This window comes from Callithrix jacchus, chromosome 8, assembly GCF_049354715.1.
Source record: "Callithrix jacchus isolate 240 chromosome 8, calJac240_pri, whole genome shotgun sequence".
In the NCBI taxonomy this organism is placed as follows: domain Eukaryota; kingdom Metazoa; phylum Chordata; class Mammalia; order Primates; family Cebidae; genus Callithrix; species Callithrix jacchus.
In genome coordinates, this window is record NC_133509.1 from 96,279,449 (window position 1) to 96,295,993 (window position 16,545).

Consider the following 16,545-nt stretch of genomic DNA (forward strand, 5'->3'; position numbering starts at 1 on the left):
TAGCATCTTTTTTCTTTTTTTGAAATGGAGTTTACCTCTTGTTGCCCAGGCTGGAGTGCGATGGCATGATCTCAGCTCACTGCGACCTCTGCCTCCTGGGTTCAAGTGATTCTCCTGCCTCAGCCTCCTGAGTAGCTGGGATTACAGGTGCCTGCCACCACACCCGACTAATTTTTTGTATTTTTAGTACGGACAGGATTTCACCATGTTGGCCAGGCTGGTTGCAAGCTCCTAACCTCAAGTGATCCACCTGCCTTGGCCTCCCAAAGTACTGGGATTACAGGCATGAGCCACCAAACTTGGCCAACCTAGCATCTTTTAAAATAATTTTTAAATTGACAAATAATTGTACACATTCATGGGGTACATAGTGATGTTTTGATACATATCATATACAGTGATCAGATCAGGATAACTGCCATATCCATTATCTCAAACATTTATCATCTCTGTGTTGAAAACGTTCGATATCCTCCTTCTAGCTATCTGAAATTATGGATTGTTAACTATAATCATCCCACAGTGGTATAGAACAGTACAGCTTATTCTTCCTATCTAGCTGTAATTGTGTTTACTTTAACAAACCTCTCCTTATTCATCCCTTCTCCCTCCCCTTCCCAGCTGCCAGTGTCCTTGTTCTACTGTTTACTTCTATGAGATTAACTATTTTTTTAGCTTCCACACATGAGTAAGAACATAGAGTGTTCAACTTTGTCTTCCTGGTTATTTCATTCAACATAATGTTCCTGCATTCTACTTATGTTGCTGCAAATGATAGGATTTTATTCTTTTTTATGGCTGAATCATATTCCATTGTTTTACACACACACACACACACACACACACACACCCCATGTCTTCTTTATCTATCCATTTGTTGCTGGACACCTGGTCAACCTAGCATCTTACCTAAAGGCTAGGCAAGAGTCAATGGAAGCAGGTCAAACCAGTCACAGTGGGGCCAGGGATAGGAATAAGGCCACAGCAGGGGGGTGGAAATAAAAGAAAATGTAGGTAATCTGATCCCCAAGTGGGAGAACATGGCCCCTGTCCTTGAAAGTGCTGCTACTTTCAGTGATGCTGCCACTTGCTGCCCCAGGGCTGGGACTTTTATAGGACTTCTGTTCTCCAGCCCCATCTAAGAAAGCAAATTGGATTGGTCATTTCCCTGTTTAAAGCTTCCAAGGCCCTGTATTACTCTCAGGATGAAGTCAAGGCTCTTTTCTCTGGGAGTCCTGGCTCCTCCCCAGCCCATCACTGCTGCTTGCCCTCATCTCTCTGTGCCCACTGGCCACCCTGCCTTCTGGCAGGTCCTACTGCCTGCTGTGTTCTCTCACCAGCTAATGTCCTCTCTGCCTGCAATGCTCATTCCTCTCCCCCACGTCTCCTGGCAAAGCCCATACGACCATTAAATTACAGCCTAAAAACATCCGCTTCTCTTTTCCCCGGAGGGGCTGCCAGTTCCCTGGGGGTAGGGGTCAGTCTGTTGTGTCCAAAGCCTAACCAGAAGATGCTCCCATGTTTGTTGAATGAACAGAAGTTGGGACGGGAAACCAACAGACAGCCAGGACTGGGGTTTGTTTCTGTTCCTGTAACACTGGATTGATTCTGCAGAGAGAGACACAAGCCCACTGATTTAGATCTATAGAGGATGGGGTAGGGGCTGGGGTGGGAGTTTTGCTAAGAAGTAAAGTAGGTGAAAGTGGGAGATTCCAAAACAGACCAGAGAGAAGGCAGCGTGTCATGCCCAATCTGCCGCTAGGGTCAAAGACCAGCTACCTGGTCACACTCGGCCAAGGCAGGCTGTCGAGCTGGCTCCAACCCTGAGCAAAGCCAGGCAGCCGCCCAGGCGGGCGAAGGCTGCAGATTGTGCTCAGGCGTGACGCCGGGGTGCAGGTGGGAGGGGCGCCCGGGTGCATGGGTGCAACGCTCTCCCGCCCCGCGGTCAGGCGCACCGCGGGAAGCTGTCAGGTGTGCCGCGCGGGACAGGGCGGGGCAGGGCGTGCGCCCCCAGGCTGGTGCTAGGAGCAGGGGATTCATTTCGCCTGCTTGACGCGCTGATGCCTTGATTTGGTCTGGCAAGTGGTGGCTGCTTTGAGAAGCGGCCTGGATTTTTGACATTCAGCAAGCTAGAAATAACCAGCTGGGCTCCTGGCGCTCTGGCTGCAAATGTCTTGCCCTTTCCAGGCAACTGCCAGATTGAAGGGGCTTTTCCCCATGTAGACCTGTGTTCTGTGTGCTTGGAGGCCTGGGTTCCAGTCCAGGCTCAGCTTCTGACTCCCTACTTAAGGAGGAATCACTGTATTGACTGCAGCGCAACTTCTGTTCTGTAAAACGGGCTGTTGCTAGCTGAGCCTCTTCTGCCTCTGGTAGAACATGATTCCAAGTGTCTGCCTTGTCCATCCTTTTCCTGTGGCTGAACTTGTCCATCCTAATCCTGCGGCTGAACTTGATGTCTGCTGCTTCTAGAAGACTAGTGCTCCAAATTACTGCTCTGGGAGGGACTTGTGGATGATTCTGGTTGGAAATGGAGCTGATTAACATTTTGTGTATCATTGACTCTATGAGAATCTGTTCAAACCTAGGGGCTCTCATCCTAGGCAAATTAACATACCAGCCAAATATAGCTTACAAGTACAGAGAGTCGCTGGTTTGAACCACAGACCCCTGGTTTAACAACTGAAATCTGGTCAACTCCTCCTCTTTCTTGAAGGCTGAACCAAGCCCGTAGGGTTTTCCCCACCTTCCAATCTTCATGCACGTGGACACTCTCTTTTCCTGCTTTCTCCCTTCAACCACCTTCCTCACCATCCTCCATGCTACGGCATGTTCAAGAGGGAAATTGTCTTATAAATATCTATAGAAGGCATGGTATATCCTGTAGCAGAAAAAGCAAAAAAATAAAAAAATAATCCCCCCACCCCTGGCAAGGCATGTGCAGAACTCTTCCTGATGCTTCTCTCCCACAAGCCTGGGGGGGTGGGTAAAAAAAGTGGGAGGTGAAGCGGCTGCAGCGAAGTACCCCCTTCAGGATCTTCAGTACCCTTCAGAATCAGCACTGTCATCACTATCACATAAACTACAACTCCAACGTCAACCAGCAGCCGCCTGGCTGGCAGCAGGAAGAGCCAATGCCATTTTGCACAGTGGCTTGCTTACTCAAGGTATCACCTGGCAAATGGGCTTCTTGTGCAATGGGACCACAGGGAGGGGTCTTCTAAATGTACCTGAAAGAAACAGCTCTAACAATGGGTGATTCAAGAGGCTAGTAATTGACACTCACTCTTACTACGTTGTTTTGATAAAATGACATAGCCAACTAGGGATATGAAGGCAGTAAGTAGAAAAGCCAACCTCTTGGCCGGGTGCAGTGGCTCACACCTGTAATCCCAGCACTTTGGGAGGCCGAGGCGGGCAGATCGTGAGGTCAAGAGATAGAGACCATCCTGGCCAACATGGTGAAATCCCGTCTCTACTAAAAATACAAAAAAATTAGCTGGGCATGGTGGTACGCACCTATAGTCCCAGCTACTGGGAAGGCTGAGGCAGTAGAATTGCTTGAACCTGGGAGGCGGAGGTTGCAGTGAGCCGAGGTAGCACCGCTGCACTCCAACCTGGCGCCTAGTGATGGAGTGAGACTCTGTCTCAAAAAAAGAAAGAAAGAAAAAGAAAAAAAGAAAAGTTAACCTCTTGCTACTCAAATTGTGGATGAGACCAGCAACATCCCACCACCAGAAACTTGATGGAAAGGCAGGCTCTGTCCCAGACCTATTGAAAGAAGATCTGCATTTTAACATGATTGGGAGAGGATCCACATACAACTTAAAGTTTCAGAGGCCTAATCCAAATACTTCTGATGATGATCGTTAGAGTCCCAGCCACTCCCCTCTTTCCCCTGGGAAAACCACAACATATAAACCAGATTCCTCTAAGCTCTGCTCATAAGAACCCACAAGCCACAGACACTCCCTCACTCAACTAGAGAGCTCACCCACCTGTTTGCAGAGTCACCCACCTTGGGCTACTTCTTTTCTATTATTTTATCTTCTAGGAAGACCAAGGTCTTATGTTTGGAGATGAAAGTGACAAAGGAGAACCTCCTGAACAGAATCCAGTTTGCCTTTAGCTTTAGCCATCACTCTGACCTCAGTGCTGCTGGACTCAGTTCTGACTATCAAATGCTTTAGGGGAAATGAGAGGAGAAGTCCCTGAAGTTACCCGTGTGCACAGCCTGGCACTGTTTTCACTTGCCTTTGGAAATGAAGGTGCAGAAACCATGGGAGGTAAGGAGGGCACAGACTAGTGACTTCCACAGTGGGACAGAGGGGAAAAGATGGAAGAGAAGTGCAGAAAAACACTCAGGAAAAGACAGGCTAGAGTGATGCCTGCTGAGACACGGCACTGATCTCCCAGGACTTCCCTTCCTGCCTGTTTTCTACAAATACTTAGGGTTTTGTGGTTTAGGAAAAGAGATGCTTAGCAAGCTTATAGAAAAGGTAATGTGGACTCAAAAGCAGATCAGCTTCAAGGTGTTAGCTGCTCTGTTTGCAGCCTTAGAAAGACATCCTTGATCTTTTATGGTTCTGCCTTTGCTCAGAGCTGGAAACTCTCTCTGGGGAAATGGCTTGCCTTGAAAGAGATGCTATTGTAGCTGAAAGTGTTTTAGCGTCACTTCTAATCTCTGGTTCCTTGTGGGAAGTAACTGCTGCTGTGGTTTGTATGCCCTGTGCCTTTTATTGCCTCTTTACCTAAAAGGACACACCTGGTTAAAACTCAGTAGAACTTGTGTTTCCATGGAGATTGATTGAGACAACGGGAAAAACAAGTGTAAGCAAAACTGCACAGTGCAAGTTATAAGATTCAGGTTGTAGAACAAAGTGATTACTACTTAGAATCCTGGATTAGCAAGAGAATCAGAAAGATGCTGAGATTACCTAGTGTTATCACCATCCACGTGAAAAGCAGAATAAAACTTTTCCCCCCATCACCTAGATATTGGGCAGTTTATTATAGATGCTACAAAGGGATTTATTCGATTTTTCCCAAAATGGTTAATTAGAGGCATCCCAAATTACAACTCCTTTAGCACAACTCACAGCTCCAGGCATCCTACTTAATATTTGCCCGGCTACCGACAGCTTAGCTCTCTACCCCAATCCAACATTTTTTCCTGGTATGCTCAAACTTTTCTTCTCCAAGAAGACTTCCTAAATGATCTCAGTTCATAGGGATCTTGTCCTTAATGCAGGGGAAGTTCACTGTTCAGAAACAGTCTACCATACCATCACATTCTTCTCTTTTTGTAATCCTGGAATTCTTCTCCAGCTTTTTTATTCTTGCCTATCCACGCAGATAGATGAGTAGCCTTCAATAGTCTGCCTCTTCTGTTATTTTACAGACTCCTACTATATACAGTAGGTGCTTTTCTTATGTCAGCTGGGTTGACATAGACAGTAGTCTCTAAGTGGCAAGTCCTTGGCTCATCCATCTGAAACCAATGACCTCTTAGGCAGACTGAGAAAGGGTTAGGACTGTTGACTCTGGGACATCCTTGGCTCTGTATGAGTGTTGTTTTTAAAAGCAGGGGTTTTGTCTCCAGTGCATTGAGGAGATAAAACCCCATTGTCAGCATATTTCTTTAGGATATTTCTGTGTTAGATCTCACTGCCAAGCCAGAGTCCCCACACACGGACTCTCACTTTTCCCTGTGCAATTCCCAGCAATAGGCAGAAGTGAGGCAAGTGGTAGAATATGTTCAAATCACAGTCTATTCTTAATAAAAGAAACCAGGACAGCTTGGGGGCTGGCTCATCTCTTCTCAAATTCCCCTAGGTTCTGAACCATATGAAAAGAATAGATTTGTTTTATTCACAGTATTAATGCTTCTCAAAAGGAGTTGTTTGTGTGGCTGGAATATCAGTAATCATTGACCAATAAGGCTTGTAGGTGTGAATCAGAGAAGTATTCTGGACTTCCAGAGTAGAGCTGCCAGCTACTACTTTACATCACCTTCATCCTTACAGAATTACTGAGACCGTTCATTCATTCACAAGCAGTTGTGTCTGCTACCTGCCAGGCACTTGTGGTAGGCATTAGAGATACAATGACAAGTGAAACAGACACTACATGTAATCCACTGGAAGAGACTGGAATTAATTCAATAAATAAAAGTAAGTATATAATTATCAATTGTGATAAAGTCCCTGAAGCAAAAGAATAGGATGTTCTGCAAGAATATTACAAGAGGCTTTATCTGATCTAATGTGTATGGGGAGGGGAAGCCTCAGGGAACGCTTCTCAGAGGAAGTCGCATGAGGAAGTGACATTTGAGCTGAGCATTGAAAGAATAAAAATTAAGAAGTAAAGAGGGGGCTGGGTGCAGTGGCTCACACCTGTAATCCTAGCACTTTGGGAGGCCAAGGTGGGCAGATCACTTGAGGTCAGGAGTTTGAAACCATCCTGGCCAATATGGGTGAAACCCCATCTCTATTAAAAATACAAAAAAATTAGCTGAGCATTGTGGCAGGTGCCTGTAATACCAGTTACTTGGAAGGCTGAGGCAGGAGAATTGCTTGAACCCAGGATGTGGAGATCGCAGTGATCCAGGATCACACGATTGCACTCCACCCTAGGTGACAGAATGAGACTGCGTTTCAAAAAAAAAAAAGTAAAGAGAGGTTAGAGAATGCTCGAGATACCAAGAGCTAGTTCATTGGAGGAACTAGAGTGAAATCCATGTGGCTGGATTAAAGGGCACAAAGAAAACCAGGATATAACGAGGGAGGCAGGGGCTGGATCACCTGCACACAGTGTGGAGGACTTAGGCTTTTATTTTGGAATGGTGGAAAGCCATTTTAAACAGAGGATGAGAACATTAAATTTATATGTCCAGAAGTTTGCTCAGATGAGACAAGCGATGAACAAAAACATCATTACTCAGGTTTCATTCAACTCTCCCATTGTATATTCTAGTAAACCACCCATGTTCTGCTTTCATCGCTGAGCCAAAGTGAGTTATACCTCCCCAGGCCCACTGAAAATCCCAGAGAGCTTACTGAACGGTGTGGGGGACCTGGTAGAACTCATTGTTCAGGCATTTGAATCTCGGCCACTTTTTTACCAGCAGCATTTTGACTCCACTCCCAAGGAATAAATCCTTAAAATTATAACCTTTGAGCCCCCGTGCCCAGGCAGGCTTGCTTCTCTTGGATCACAGCAATCATGGTTTTGACTATGAATTGCTGATCCCAAATTAAATGATCGATGAGCTAGTCTGCTGCCACACCAAGGACAGATTTTCAGTTTCCTGAACTCAAGGCAGATGTACTCCTCAGGAATGCCGTCAGAGGCTTAGAAAAAGAAAGTGTTCCATGTTCCCCAAACATGTAAACCTATTCTTTGATAATCATGTTTATTCTGACTCAGAAGTTCCCAGGATTATTTTCTGGGGTGATCAAAAACTTTCTTTGAGTGGGAAATGATTCCTTACTTGAAAAGTGTTTTTAGCCAAGTTCGTTCTTCCGTAACTGTAAGCATCCTTTGAGGATGATGCTGGCTTTCTTGTGGACTGCCCCACCTTGCTATTTCCTGAAGCTATTGAAACAGTTGAAATAGGCATATGAATAAACCTGGGGTTGCCAAAAAGACACCTAAATCCTTAACAGGTTTTGATCTGAAAAGGAGCAGTTTGTTCACTTGATTTGCTTCACGAATTTTGCAACATTGGCCGGTTGTGTCTGGGCCTTTCCCAGCCCTCCCTGCAGAAATGAGAACCAGGGTTACTCATTCTCCTGTATTTTAAAGGAATTCCAGGAGTGCTCAGACAAGCCACTGGAAAAAAAACTGGTGTTATTTGACAGCTTCTGAGCATGGATGTTTCAGGCCCCAGTAATGCCATGGAAATAGGAATGAACTTTGTGCCAGAGGTATTATTCTACTTGTATCCGATGAGGGGAAAAGGCATGCTGAGTTTTAGGGGTGGCTCCCCAGAAGAGAGGCAGCTTGAAAAATCGGACCTACATGCCCAGCTTTGTCCTTGCAGGCAAAGCTCCTCCTTCAACCCACTTCTTACTCTATGAGCTGATCTGTCCTGACAGCTGCCAAATTAGTCCTCTCATTCCTGGAGCTCGCTTTGGCACTCTCACGAATATTTCTTTCAAAGTCCACTATTCATTTAGAACATTGCTCAGCCTTACTTCAGGAGTGAAATAAACTGCTTTAAAATTTTTTGTAGAAAGGGGCAGTTTCAACCAGCGAATAGGTTCCATAGAATATGTAAATGTGTAGTTCTAGAAGTTACCCACCAAATTCAAATCTGCATTTGGATATAAATGATCTATAAACAATTCTGAAGAACACACACATCAGAAGCAATTCCATGATGCTTGTTACCATCTTTCTGTAATTTTTCAAATTTTCTTTTAAAGTGACAAATAACCATTGTACATACTTATAGTATACAATGTGACGTTTGGATACATGTATGCATTATGAAATGATCATATCAGCCTCTTAATGAATCCATCACATACTTATTAGTTTCTTGTGGTAAAAACATTAGAATGCATTCTTTTAGCAATTTTGAAATATACATTATTATTAATTATAGTCACCTTGCTGTGCAATTTTCTTTCTGATCCACGCATCATTGGAATATCTTTTCTATTTTATTTCTCCAAATTGGACCAGTCCCTCTGTTTGGTTCTAAGGCCATGTTGGCCAAAAAGCAGAATCTGAATCCAGTCTAGAGTCCGATGGGAATAAAAGGATGTGCTCCTCCCTCAGTTACTGACTGATCATCCCATCTGTCACCAACTTATGCAGTGGCCCTGGACAAACCACCTGACTGCTCTGTCCTCACTTCCTTTGTTGGCAGGAAAAGGATAACACTACTCTTACGCACTCACAGAGTTCTTGTCAAACATTCTTACGTGCAGTACGTGGGTGAACTTTGCAAAGTTTAAAAATAGTGTAGAAGTATAATCATGTTATTATGTGAAATAGTGTTCTCCAACCCATTCTCTCTGTTCTTCCTGGAAGACAAACAAACAAAAGTTCCAAACTAAGCATTCGTGATGGCAGGCCTAATGTGTGTCTTGTCCAGAGTGAAGAAAGCTGGCACTATCGTGAGATCCATCCATGGGTCCCTCAGAATACACACACTCTGCATCTCTGCCTGTGTTTGCTTCTCTGCACTGTCTCCATGGCCTGTACCTCAGGTTGGGGGTAGAGGAAAAGTCAGTACCAGTTCCTGGAGGCATAGTCTGTTGAATATTCACATAAATTCCACCAAAAATTTTAGCCTGGCTGCCAGTTTTCAGAGGGCTTGAAAAATAGTTTTGCATGTGCGCTGACTCTCACAGTCTTTCTTACACTGGAAATTACTGGGGACAGAAACCAGTCCCTGCCATTCTTCTTTCATGATGCAGTGACTTCCAGACAGTAAGAAAATGCTTCTAAGGGCAAAAGGCTGTGGTCCCAGGGTTGTCACCAACTAACTGGCACGCCCGGGGTGTGGTTCTCCATTTCTCTGGACCTCATTGTCCTAAGTTGGAGGTATTCAAATAACGTTCAGTGAAATGCTTTGGTATATGTATTATTATTATTATCACTTTGCATTGTGGGTATCTGTATACAGTTTGAGCTAATAGAAAAAGTTTAAACACTGCTGCCTTCAGCACTAACCTTCTAATGCTCCCAAAATTCTGCCAGAACCCCCACTGATTGCTGTATGAGAGATTGATTTTCATCTAGTCCAGATTTTTCTTCTTTTTCCTTCACAACTAATACATATGGAGTAATAGTGGTTAGAAAGAGGTCATGGCCCTGATGTCTGGTAGAGTAGGGATTCTCGACTCGATCCATCCAGTCTGGAAAGATTACCTGTGGGAAGTGACAATAGGGGTTTGGTCAGGTTAAACAGGAACCAGGACTGGAAAGCTTATAGCATGTTCATCTCCCTAGAGAGTACAGGCACAAGGTAGAAAATTGCAGGTAACTCCTGAGCCTCTGTACTAGCCAGTAATGAAATGTGTAGTTCTAGGATTGGTCCTATGTTCTGTCCTCTGAAGTAATCTTAATTAAAATAGACAGACCAACATAAATGAAGAGGTGGACAATTCATTAGAAACCTAGACTGTGTTGTCTTCTAAAAAAGTGCCATAATATGCTTAGTCTTCTGGCTGTCAGTAAGCTGTGAGTGCCATTGACCTAAATGTTGCTGTGTCTTTGCCAAGTGACAAAGGACCAAGATTGTAAGTCTGATGGGCCCTGGAGAATGGCATTGCAGAGGAGGCCCCCAAAGGGGATCTGCTGCAAAATGGGTAAGGTCCTCAAGATCCACCCGGCCAACCCTACTCCAGCCACCATTGCCTGCTGTGAAATCGGGGACATCATGCATCTAGAATCCATGTTCTCTTCTTCCATCTCCAGCAATTATTCCCTACCATGCAACCCTCCCAAGGCTCCAGTCTAAAACTCTCTCCAAACTCAAAAAAGGTTTGTCTTGCAACAGAGAGATCTTGTGAACACATTGGGACTAGTAGATTTTTCTGAACCTATCCTTAAAGCTCTTCTCGAAACCAAGCTCTTCTTGATCCTCTGTCTCTCTTCTCGTCTCTCTCTGTTTCTCCCTCCACCCTCACTCTTCCTCTTTGGTGACACCATAATGTTTGTCCCTATGTCTGCTCTCGTCCTCCATCACAGAGTCTACATAATGCTGAGCACCTGGAAACAATCTCTCAGTAATATGTTGACACTTCAGCAGTCTTCTGAAGTCAAGAGGCCGATTTCTCAGCAAACATTTAAAAGGAGATTGAGTGTCTCTGTTTTGAATTATGGCACATGGAGAGAAAAGTCAAAACAGAGTATTATAATAGGCTTAGTGAAATCCCAGGACTGAAGCTCCTTAAATATGCTTTTATGACCTAGTTGGAATGTGGCACAAGTTGTCTTTTTGGTTCATTTATTTAAAACAATTGTGTGACATCATTGTTTAGTCCCTGGCCTGTGTTTATCCCCAAGGCAATTGCTAATGAATGGTGCTGGCAACTGTAGGATGCTGTTTTATATACAACAGGTATCATGGTCAACTCTGCTAATTTGCAGAATATACAGTTTTCTCACACAACAGATTTTGCTTAATCAGTGAGACAGAGACCCTTCAGAAGGGAAATTATGACTGGTAAATCACTATCCTTTTAAAGGTCAGAACTATTTAGATTTTAAAGTAAAAATATTTTAGATTTAAATACATCTTACAGATTTTTAAACTTTTTATTTTGAAGTAATTTCAAAGTTATAAAAAAAATTACAAAAATAGTGTAAGAGAAAGTCCTGTATACACTTCACCCAGATTCGCCATTTCTGGGATAACTTTTACCACATTCACTTTGCTTCTCTCTGGACATGGTCGCCATCATTATCATCATCATCAGCTGATCCATTTCAGAGTAAGTTTCAGGCATTACATGCCTTTATTCCTAAATATTTTGTGTGTATTTTCTAACAAAGACATTCTGTTACTACAAAGTATAATTATCAAAATCAGGAAATGTAATATAATACTATTATTTAGTCTACAGATCTTGTTCAAATTTTGTTAGTTACCTCAAAAATATTCTTAACAGCATTTTTTTTTTCTGGACCAGCTCTTGCAGGTTGTGATATGAGGAACTTTCACTGTCACTTACTTCTAAATATTTATCATTTCTATTATGAATTCCTCTTTAATCCATGTTTTAGAAGGTTTCCTTTTACTAGTTTCCAAACATGTTATAATTATTATTTTTAACTTTTCATTTTTTATTTCAAATTTCATTTCATTATAGTCAAAAAGCAATGGTCACACACTGCCATGTGTGTACCTATGCAACTGTCTTGCATGTTCTGCACATGTACCCCAAAACCTACAATGCAATAAAAAATTAAAAAACAAAACAAAACAAAAAAAAGCAATGGTCTCTATGACAGCCCTTTCACTCTTGTGGAGACTTCTTTTGTGATTTTAATAGGTGGTAATATTCTGTCAAAATGTATTTGAATCTACTGTTGGGTATAAGAACTTTTTTCTATGTATCTAGTAGATTTGTTGTTGTTTAAACCTTTTCAATTCTTGCTAAATTTTCATTTTACTTAATCTTGGTAACCTACACTACAATTGACGATTTGGTGATTTCTCCTAGTTCTCTCAGCTTTGGCTTCGTGGTTTTCAGAGTTATGCTATTAACTGCACACAAGTTCATGAATATTACTCCTCAGTGGATTACTGCTTCTATTATCATGTAGTGCTTTTGCCTTAATTATATTTAGCCTGACATAAATATTGATATACCAGGTTCTTCTTTATTTTTATTTGCATGGTACCCCTTTTTTATTTCTTTACATTCAGTCTTTCTCTTTGGTTTTGTTTTCATTGTATATCTTATAAGAAGCACATATGGCTGGTTTTTTAAAAAAACAAATTGATACTCTTTACAAAGATTAATATAATCTTCTTATATTTGTTTTATTTGAACTTATGCCTTCTTATGTTGGATTTTCTCCTCACCATAATTTTTTCTTGCTTTGTAAAGAAAATTTTTTTCTTGTGTTTTCTGCCTTCCACTGAATTAATGAAGTTTCCATATGTAGTATTTTAATAAATATAAATTTTTCAATTTCAGTGATTCCCCCTAATTTTTAAAATACATATACTTACTCATAAACTTTTAAGTCTAGAGTTCTTCATTTTCTGTCCTCATTAATATTACATATGCCTCAGAGATTGAACATGATGTTGCTGTGTAGAGTTTTAATTTCACCCTTTCTTAAATGCAAAAAGTTATTAAACATATGGTTAATATGTATGTCCTTATGGTCAATAATTAATTAAGCTAACTTGATTAATTTAATAATTAATGAACAATCAAATTAAATGTTACCACCTTTTACATGCATCATTATTTCTTATATTTCATGCCTTAGGCTCATTTTGCTTCCTAGTAAATAAAATCCTATAATATTTCTTTTAGTGGCGTTCCAACCCTGTTACTAGTGATAAGAAATCTGTTGTCAGTGCAATTATGACTTCTTTGTAAACAATCTAATTCTCTCTGGAGATTTCTCAGCGCTCTAATGTTGATGCCCCGCAGTCGTGCTTCAGTGTGTCTGATAGATGTGGGTTTTCTTTATTTATGCAGCTTAAGTCCCCAAGTGCTCCTTTAGTCCAAGGACTTTTCTCATTTTTCATTATGGAAGTCTCTACTGCATCTCTCTTCAAATATTGTTCTTCCTTATTTTCTTCTTCAGAAATCCTATTCAGCACATATTGCAGTATTCAAATTATGTTCCTTATTTTATTTCATATTTTTAAATCTCTCTGTATCTTTGACCATGGAAGGATAATTCCTCAGTACTCTTTTCCAATTGATTCATTCCCTGTGTAATTCCTGTGAGTCTGGAGTTTGTTCTGACTATTGAATGTCTAAACAACTATAATTTTGATTTCAAAGATTTCAAATCGTGTATTTTCATATTTATACAGTATTAATCTTTTCAGCCTATTTGTGTTTCACATCTTGCTCTTAAAAAAAAAGGAAGCCTGGAGTTTGGAGAGAGGTCTGAGTTGAAGATTTTAACTGGAAGTAGGAAGTAGATAATATTTAAAGCCATGAACATAGATAAGATCACCAAAGGAGCGCATATGGATGAAGAACTGATGAACTGAATCCATGTGTCCTCCAACATTAAGAGTTTGGGACGAAAAGGAAGAACCATTAAAAGGGAAACTAAAAAAAAGGGCGAGTGAGGTAGCGGGAAACCAGGAAAGCGTTATGTATCCTCATGCAGAAAGGAAGAAAATCTGAGAGGATCAGCGATCAGATTCTGCTTAGTAAAATGAGAACTGAGAACTGACCTTTGGTTTTAACAGTCAGGTGGGAGAGAATGCCTGGCTGGAGTGATAATACTTGACAATGATTTTTAAGCTTTCTTTTCATGAGCTGGCAGAAGTGGGGATGCTATCCACTCCCACAACCTTTGGCTCAGAGTGGTAATTAGCGTTCATGCTCTGCCTCAGGTGGATCTCCTTAATTCCCTTCAGTTTGCAGAGACTAAACTCCCACCGATTCCCTTATTTTTAATCTTGGAACATAAGAGATTTCTGGTTTGTAGAGATGTTTATCCATGAGCTGGCAATACCATTTTCTAGTTTCTATTTTCTCTCTTATTACTGTAATTTAAGAGCACCAAAATTAAAGCATAAATTTGAAAGCCACGTGAATGACTGGAAGTTTCTTACATTCTTCAAACATCTGAATATTTCGGATGGTGTGTTGGTTAACTATTGCTGCAGAACAAACAACCCTATAAGTTAGTGGCTTAAAACAGCAGCTACTTATTTAGCTTACGATTTTGCATATCAGCAACTTAGGGTGGATCAGCTGCACATTCTTCTGGTCTCCTGGGTGCTTTCATGCATCCATGGTCAGCTACAAGCCAGCTAAAGACCCCTGCTCTGAGGATTAACTGGCTGCTGGCTGAGGCCACAGGGGTTACAGGGTTGACTTGGCTGTGTGGTCCTTCACTGTCTAGAAGGCTAGCTTAAGCTTATTTACATGGTACATAGGGGGCAGACTTCTGAGAGAGATAATAGAAAAATCCCAAGGCCTCTTAAGGCCTGGGCTTTGGAATGGCACGTCACTCCTGCTTCCATGTATTGACCAAAGCTGATATCATGGTCAGCCCACATTCAAGGGGTAGAGAATTCTCTTTGATGAGAGGAGCTAGAAAACCACATTGCAAAGGTGCATGGATGCAAGGAAGAGAATGATTTTTGGCATTCCTGCAAACGATGAATGAAATGGACTTAACTTGTTAGGGGATAAATTTAAATTAGATTGAAGGAGATAAGATGTCAACTCTAGAGCACGTTTGTAATTTTTGAGCATTGCATGTACAGAGGGCAGCTTTTAAGACCAGGCCCAGCTGGAGCAGAGGTTCTGCATCAGACTCAGGACCAGTTCAGTGCTGTCTGCCATTAAGGTACATGCTGGGAGCCACAGGAGATCACAAGGAATTCCTTCCTGCCTTGCAAGAAGGTATTACTTGAACAGGGAATTCAGGGCAAGCCTCCAGCTCTACAGTGAGGCAGAATAGTAAGTGCTATGAGCTGACTGATTAAGGGAAAATCTTTGGAAGGAGGTGGACTTCCAGCATGGGCTGAGAGGAAGAATCCATGGAAGATTACAGACTCCAAAGGGTCAAAGATGACAGACACTGGTTGCACTTTGGCCAGCATTCTTTCTTACTTGTTGGAGAGGCCAAAAGGCTGAGCAATGCATCAATCCTCAGGAGACTAAAGGGAAAAGAACCAAGTTTTCCCAACTGATGTTTTTTCCTTAGCTAAACCAGGAGGAATTTATTGCTTTTAACTGAAAGGACACTTGTATCAACAAGAATTCTGCACACTTTAGCAAAGATGGGTCCTAGCTTGTGGTAGTTTTGGCAGATTTTTAGAGTGTTACCAATATACCCCCTTCACAGGTATAATGTCGCAGTCCAGCTGTTGATGTTCTTGGTGCCCAGGCCAAACGAGACCATAAAGAGAGTGCAAAGGCAGGTGTTTGGAAGGTATGTTGACCTGTGGGTTTTTAGTCCTGACTCTGGCAATATCAAAAGTTTCTTTTTATTTTATAGACTATGTAAAACTGAAGGCTGCTAATAAAAATGTCCTGTGGCTACATTTCCATTTGTCTAATCCACCCAGTGATTTTTTTAATACTATCAAAACTTGACTAGGATTTCCACTTCCAAAAGTTATTGGCTGCATTCTGACTAATTCTTAGATTGAAGACAGGAACTAGGGCCTGAAAACCACAGCCCCCAAGGGAGCCAGTTCTGTTCAAGGCATTGCTTCCAAGTCAGAGACTCTTCACCAAGCCTTTTTTCTCCTTGGAGACTAATGGAGCAGCATTAATCTGGCACAGATAAGCATTCCCATAATGCTCAACATTTCCAAGAATGGAGAGAGATGATGCAGAGATTAGTCAATCATCTCAATATATGAATTAGCGAACATTGGCAAATGGGAAATTTTTTTTGGGGGGGAGGGGCAAAGTCTCACTCTGTCACCCAGGGTGGAATGCAGTGGCGTGATCATGGCTCACTGCAGCCTCAGTCTTCTGGGCTCAGGTGATCCTTCCACTTCAATTTCCCAAGTAGCTGGGACTGCAGGTGTGTGCCACCATACCCTGTAAATTTTTTGTATTTTAAGTAGAGACAGGGTCTCACTATGTTGCTCAGGCTGGTCTTAAACTCCTAGATTCAAATAATCCTTCCACCTCAGCCTCCCAAAGTGCTGGGATTAGAGTTATGAGCCACCACACCCAGCCAGGAAGTATTTAATAATTGTGTTGTTCATGCATCTATCCCAGAAATGAATTCAAACACTGCATTATGAGCATGAATTTGTGTTACGTGATTCTATTCTAGACTCAGGAAAGAGCAGAGAAGGAAACAAAAATATTTGAGTGCTACCCTTTTCTCACAACTATGCTTTATTTCATT

At 42.0% G+C, this 16,545-nt stretch overlaps 1 protein-coding gene across 5 annotated transcripts in view; it reads right to left on the reverse strand.

Annotated features, from left to right (window-relative positions):
• Nucleotides 1-1,890: 1,890 nt before the first annotated feature.
• The window catches only part of LOC144577419 (uncharacterized), a 43,594-nt gene continuing 28,939 nt past the window's right edge, over nucleotides 1,891-16,545 (reverse strand). For 4 of the 5 annotated variants that reach the window (XR_013521247.1, XR_013521246.1, XM_078335065.1 and 1 more), the window contains one exon: nucleotides 1,891-9,882. Coding sequence is in view for 3 of the 5 variants with exons in the window: in XM_078335065.1 (XP_078191191.1) it covers nucleotides 9,688-9,882 (195 nt within the window). In the remaining 2 variants the exon portion in view is untranslated. The remainder of the gene's footprint in view (nucleotides 9,883-16,545) is intronic. The other variant, XM_078335066.1, reaches the window with a different exon arrangement.